The sequence below is a fragment of the Oncorhynchus kisutch genome, linkage group LG29 (assembly GCF_002021735.2).
Source record: "Oncorhynchus kisutch isolate 150728-3 linkage group LG29, Okis_V2, whole genome shotgun sequence".
Taxonomy (NCBI): domain Eukaryota; kingdom Metazoa; phylum Chordata; class Actinopteri; order Salmoniformes; family Salmonidae; genus Oncorhynchus; species Oncorhynchus kisutch.
In genome coordinates this window covers 12,945,730-12,952,479 of record NC_034202.2, presented here as the reverse complement: position 1 = coordinate 12,952,479, position 6,750 = coordinate 12,945,730, and the positions used below count along the sequence as shown (strand labels likewise).

General features: G+C 44.9%; 1 protein-coding gene across 3 annotated transcripts in view; it reads left to right on the top strand.

Moving 5' to 3' along the window:
- Positions 1 to 6,750, top strand: part of LOC109874416 (divergent protein kinase domain 1B) — a 29,896-nt gene continuing 23,146 nt past the window's right edge. Inside the window, exons 1-3 of one of the 3 annotated variants that reach the window (XM_031808958.1) lie at positions 395 to 1,088; positions 2,274 to 2,408; positions 2,536 to 2,560. In XM_031808958.1, coding sequence (XP_031664818.1) covers positions 2,359 to 2,408; positions 2,536 to 2,560 — 75 coding nt within the window. In that variant the 5' untranslated portion in view covers positions 395 to 1,088; positions 2,274 to 2,358. Of the gene's footprint in view, positions 112 to 368; positions 1,089 to 2,273; positions 2,409 to 2,535; positions 2,561 to 6,750 lie in introns of those variants that run through there. The other 2 variants (XM_031808959.1, XM_020466303.2) reach the window with 2 other exon arrangements.

Here is a 6,750-nt window from a genome sequence, read left to right as displayed (position 1 = left end):
TAAATGGCTGATTTATATTTAGGCATACTAGTGTGGCTGCAGGTAGCCTAGTGGTTAGAGCATTGTGCCAGTAACCGAAAGGTTGCCAAATCAAATCCCTGAGCTGACAAGGTAAAAATCTGTCGTTCTGCCCCTGAACAAGGCACTTAACCAACTGTTCCTAGGCCGGCATTGTAAATAGGAATTTGTTCTTAACTGACTTGCCTAGTTAAATACAATATAATTGTATGGTTTTGGACAAGAGCCCAGATATTTCCGTTGCTTATGCATCTATCAGTTTTGGGCATATTGAATTCAGTTGTGATTTTAAATGATTTTTCTCTTCTCCTCATATAAAAGGGGGGGGGGGGGGGGGTGCGTCTATTTATACCGGCGGTCTAAAAACTGCGAAGCCAGATGAGATTTGTAACTTCCCCTTTTAAAATAGCGCTCACATGAATCGCTACAACAGCGCTGTAACGGACGAGGTTTGGTCGGTGGAGTCGGAAGGTGTAGCATATAAGAAAGCTACTATATTTGGAAAACAGGTTATCTAACGTTATACATTATTTGTTGAATTAGAGGATCGGGACAGGATTTTTCTGCTGTCCTAATCGATGGCGCCTCGGCAGCTGAACGTGTGGCCAGAATGTCATTCTGCATGATCTGAACGAAATATCGCTGCACTTCGTATTTTTCCCCAAGGACGGGTGAACGCTTTGGATCGGTTTTTATTTTCTGCAAAAATAATGGCGTTCTTGTTAAATAGGATTATGAAAGGATGTCCTCTGTCTCGCTGACCTGACTCCTCGCCGTCGCTCTGGACTGTTTACGATTTAGTTTTTAATTTTCTCAAAAGATATTTGCCCTTCATGCAAATATCGCACGACAAATGCGCACAATACTGAATGCTATGGGGTTGAAAGAGTGATGTCAGTTTATTGTGCTCAGACGGGAAATGCTGGTCTCAAGGATGTGACTCGACGGGAATACGGTTCAGCGATTTTCCATTCCAGCCCGAGCGCGTCTCCTAATCGCTCATGATGCACAGAGGTTTACGGAGACTCGTGCACCTGGTGCTGTTTTGCCCTCTGTCGAAGGGGCTGCAGGTGGGACCAGTACCTATGAGTTGGCTGTATTTTTGTGCCTTAGGCCAACAGATAATCACCAATTTAAGAGCTCTCTCTGTATAATTAGGTAGGCCCAATAACATCATAAACCAGTGTGTGAATTTTATTTTGGCTGAACAAAGGTGAAAACAGGTTATTTGGCTTGTGGACAATGAGGTGATATTGAATATCAATGTGGAAAGATTTGAGTGATATAGCCTCCGTTTTTGGCTGCGGTCAATGGCGCAGAAACTGAATAATGGCTTGGCAAGTTGCATGAAAATCGAGACAAGTTACTACCCCCAGAGCATATGGCTGCACATAGGCCTACTTCAATTATGTATCAAAAGTTATTGTTCATATGTCATATTCATATGACAATCAAGCTGTTTGAGGAGTAAAAGAATGGTGCCAGGAATGGCAAGGCTAGTTTCACGTTTTTAATGTCACATGCAGTGAAATGCCTTTCTTGAAAGCTCTAAACTTTAACACTGTAATACTAAAAATAACAAGGTAGAACAAAAACACGAGAAATAAAAATATCAAATAAGGAACATGAGAATGTAAGTAAGCATAGTATATACAGGGGCAGTCAGTTTCAGTAACCTATTTACTGTGTGTGTGTAAGGTGACGAGCCATCAGGATACATGATAAACAGAGTAGCAGGATGATTCTATGTGAGTGCGTGTGTGTAGAGCCATTATTAATGTATGTGCATATTATGTTGGAGTGAGTGTGTAGGGCTTTGTCAGTGTGCATAAAAACAGTGCAAAAAAAATAGGGTAAACTCAGTCTGTGTAGCCATTTTGTTAGTTATTTAACAGTCTTATGGCTTGGGGTAGAAAATGTTAAGGAGCCTGTCGGTGTCAGACTTGATACACCGCTTGCCTTGCGGAAGCAGGGAGAACAGTCTATGGCTTGGGTGGCTGCAGATTTCTTTGCACATGAGATGGTTCAACAACAGGGAATCTGTTAAACTTAATGTGTACTTTGTTAATATCCCACTCTGGCACGGCACAACAGATAACAGTAAATACAGGTGCCAATGGCTCTGTAAGTTAGAGCATGCTGCTGGCAATAAGTTGATTCCCGCGTGGGCCACATACAATGCTGACACTTCTGTAAATTGCCTTGGATAAAAGCATCTGCTGAATGACCATGGTCTCTTCCTCTCTCCCATGTAGAGTCGTCTCCCGGTGTTAAAGGTGAAGTACCTGCTGCTGGCCTGGTTGGGTATCCTGGTGGCCAGCTGGGTCCTCTACATGCAGTATGCCTCCTACTCCGAGCTCTGCCGAGGACATGTCTGCCACATGGTCATTGTAAGTATGAGTGTGCTCACAAGAATGGATAGCTTACTTTCTAAATGTAATCCATTACAGTTAATAGTTACCTGGCCAAAATTGGAATCAGTAATGTAACTTTTGGATTACCTTCTGTTACTTTTAGACTACTTTCCCCGAAAGAGGCGCAGGTTAGTATCTGACAGAGCAACAAAGTTATAAAATCTGATTTTAAACCTAACCCTAACCACGCTGCTAACCCTAATGCCTAACATAACCTTACATTTTTACAATATAAGTAGTCTTACTCCCATCGGCTACGGAGAACGTGATCACAAAGTCGTCTGGAACAGCTGATGCTCTCATGCATGCGTGTGTTGCTTGCCTCGAGCTAAAATAATTTAGCTCGTCTGGTAGGCTCGTGTAACTGGGCAGCTCATGGCTATGCTTCCCTTTGTAGTCTATAATATTTAGCAAGCCCTGCCACACCCGAAGAGCGTCGGAGCCGGTGTAGTACGATTCAATCATAGTCCTGTATTGATGCTTTTCCTGTTTGATGGTTCATCAGAGGGCATAGCGGAATTTATTATAGGCGTCTGGGTTAGAGTCCCGCTCCTTGAAAGCGGCAGCACTACTCTTTAGTGCAAATGTTGCCTGTAATCCATGGCCCCTGTTTGTGGTATGTTTTTATTTATTTATTATTATTTTTATTTTATTTAACCAGGTAGGCCAGTTGAGAACAAGTTCTCATTTACAACTGCAACCTGGCCAAGATAAAGCGTGACACAAACAACACAGAGTTACACATAAACAAATGTACAGTCAATAACACAATAAAAAAATCTATGTACAGTGTGTGCAAATGTAGAACATTAGGTAGGTAAGGCAATAAATGTGCCATAGAGGCAAAATAATTACAATTTAGCATTAACACTGTGGTGAAAGATATGCAGATGATAATGTGCAAGAAGAGATATAGTGTGGCAAAGGAGCAAGAAGATGACTAACAATCTGGGGATGAGGTAGTTGGGTGTGCTATTTACAGATTGGCTGTGTACAGGTACAGTGATCGGTAAGCTGCTCTGACAGCTGATGCTTACAGTTAGAGAGGGAGATGTAAGACTCCAGCTTCATTGGCAGCAGAGAACTGGAATGAAAGGTTGGCCAAAGGAAGTGTTGGCTTTGGGGATGACCAGTGAAATATACCTGCTGGAGTGCGTGCTACGGTTCGGTGTTGCTATGGTGACCAGTGAGCTGAGATAATGCGGGGCTTTACCTAGCAACGACTTATAGATGACCTGGAGCCAGTGGGTTTAGCGACAAATATGTAGCAAGGGCCAGCCAACGAGAGTGTTGGAGGCTATTTTGTAAATGACATCGCCAAAGTTAAGGATCGATAGAATACTCAGTTTTACGAGGATTGGAGATGCTTAATGTGAGTCTGAAAGGAGAGTTTACAGTCTAATCAGACACCTAGGTATTTGTAGTTGTCCACATATTCTAAGTTGGAACCATCCAGAGTCGTGTCGCTGGGCGGGTGGTTGCGGGCAGCAATTGGTTGAAGAGCATGCATTTTAGATTTACTAGAATTTAAAAGCAGTTGGAGGCCACGAAAGGAGTGTTGTGTGGCATTTAAGCTCATTTGGAGTTAACAGTGTCCAAAGAAGGGCCAGAAGTATACAGAATGGTGTCATCTGCATCGAGGTGGATCAGACAATCACCAGCAGCAGGAGCGACATCATTGATATATAGAGAAAAGAGTCAGCCCAAGAATTGAACCCTGTGGCACCCCCATAGAGACTGCCAGAGGTCTGGACAACAGACCCTCCAATTTGACACACTGACCTCTGCCGATAAGAATGCAGTGATTGACAGAGTCGAAAGCCTTGGACACGTCGATGAAGACTGCTGCACAGTACTGTCTTTTATCGATGGCAGTTATGATATTGTTTAGGACCTTGAGCGTTGCTGAGGTGCACCCATGACCCGCTCGGAAACCAGATTGAATAGCGGAGAAGGTACGGTGGGATTCAAAATGGTTGGTGATCTGTTTGTTAACTTGGCTTTCAAAGATTTTAGAAAGGCAGGGCAGGATGGTTATAGGTCTATAACAGTTTAGGTCTAGAGTGTCTCCCCCTTTGAAGAGAGGGATGACCGCAGCAGCTTTCCAATCTTTGGGTATCTCGGACGATATGGAAGAGGTTGAACAGGCTAGTAATAGGGATGGCAACAATTTCGGAGGATAATTTTAGAAAGGGTCCAGATTGTCTAGCCCAGCTGATTTGTAGGGATCCAGATTTTGCAGCGCTGTCTTAACATCAGCTGTCTGGATTTGGGTGGTGGGGAGGGGGGCTTGGGCAAGTTGCTGCAGGGGGTGTTGAGCTGTTGGCCGGGTAGGGGTAGCCAGGTGGAAAACATGAGCAGCCGCAGAAAAATGCTTATTGAAATGATTGATTATCGTAGATTTATCGGTGGTGACTGTGTTTCCTAGCCTCAGTGCAGTGGGCAGCTGGGAGGAGGTGCTCTTATTCTCCATGGACTTTAGTGTCCCAAAACCTTTTGGAATTAGTGCTACAGGATGCAAATTTCTGTTTGAAAGCTAGACTTAGCTTTCCGAACTGACTTTGTATATTGGTTCCTGACTTCCCTGAAAACTTGCATATCGTGGTGGCTATTCGATGCTAATGCAGAACGCCAAAGGATCTTTTTGTGCTGGTCAAGGGCAGTCACGTCTGGGGTGAACCAAGGCTATATCTGTTCTTAGTTCTACATTTTTTTGAATTGGGCATGCTTATTTAAGATGGTGAGGAAAGCACTTTTAAACATCAACACGGCATCCTCTACTGACGGGGTGAGGTCAATATCTTTCCAGGATACCCGGGCCAGGTCGATTAGAAATGCCTGCTCGCTGAAGTGTTTTCGGGAGCGTTTGACAGTGATGGGGGTGGTCGTTTGACCATGGACCCATTACGGACGCAGGCAGTGATCGCTGAGATCCTGGTTGAAGACAGCAGAGGTGTATTTAGAGGGCAAGTTGGTCAGGATTATATCTAAGAGCGTGCCCATGGTTACGGATTTAGGGTTGTACCTGGTAGGTTCCTTGATAATTTGTGAGATTGGGGGCATCTAGCTTAGATTGTAGGACAGCTGGGGTGTTAAGCATGTCCCAGTTTAGGTCACCTAACAGTACGAACTCTGAAGATTGATGGTGGGTGATCAATTCACATATGCTGTCCAGGGCACAGCCGGGGGCTGAGCGGGGTCTATAACAAGCGGCAACGGTGAGAGACTTGTTTCTGGAAAGGTGGATTTTTAACAGTAGAAGCTCGAAATGTTTGGGCACAGACCGGGTTAGTATGACAGAACTCTGCAGGCTATCTCTGCAGTAGATTGCAACTCCGCCCCCTTTAGCAGTTCTATCTTGTCAGAAAATGTTGTAGTTGGATGGAAATTTCAGGATTTTTTGTGGCCTTCCTAAGCCAGGATTCAGACACGACAAGGACATCAGGGTAGGCGGAGTGTGCTAAAGCAGCTTCTGATGTTAACATGCATGAATCCAAGGCTTTTACGGTTATAGAAGTAAAAAAATTAGAGCGCCTGGGAAATGGGACTGGTGCTGGGGGCTGCAGGGCCTGGGTTAACCTCTACATCACTTGAGGAGGAGTAGGATAAGGGTACGGCTAAAGGCTATAAGAACTGGTCGTCTTGTGCGTTCGGAACAGAGAGTAAAAGGAGACTATTTCTAGGCGTGGAAGAATAGATTCAAGGCCTAAAGTACAGACAAGGGTATGGTAGGATGTGACTACAGTGGAGGTTAACCTTGGCATTGAGTGACGATGAGAGGTTTTGTCTCTTGAGGCACCAGTTAAGCCAGGTGAGTTCACTGCATGTGTGGGGCGTGGGACAAAAGGTTTATCTCAGCAAATAAGACAATCACTAACCAAAACAGCAATAGACAAGGCATATTGACATTAGGAAGAGGCGTGTGTAGCCGAGTGATCATAGGGTCTAGTGAGTAGCAATGGGTGAGTCAGAGAGCCGATTCAGTAGTCGCTACTACGCTAGGCGCGCTGGAGACACAGCGATTCAGACAGCTAGCGGGCCGGGAATAGCTGATCGGCCTTTGGTGACGTCGCAACGTAAGAGCCTGTTGAAACCTCCTCGGACGATTACGTCCGATGGATCGGTGTGGCTCCGTTTCGGCAGTGAAGGGTCCAGGCCAATTAAGCAAAATAATTAGCTTGTGGACCTCTTCAGCAAGCTGGAGATGGGCCTAGCTCGAGGCTAGCTCAAGGCTAATTGGTGCTTGCTTCAGGACAAAGATGTTAGCGAGGAGTAGCCACTCGGATTGCAGCTAGCTGCGATGGTCCGGTGTAGGTTC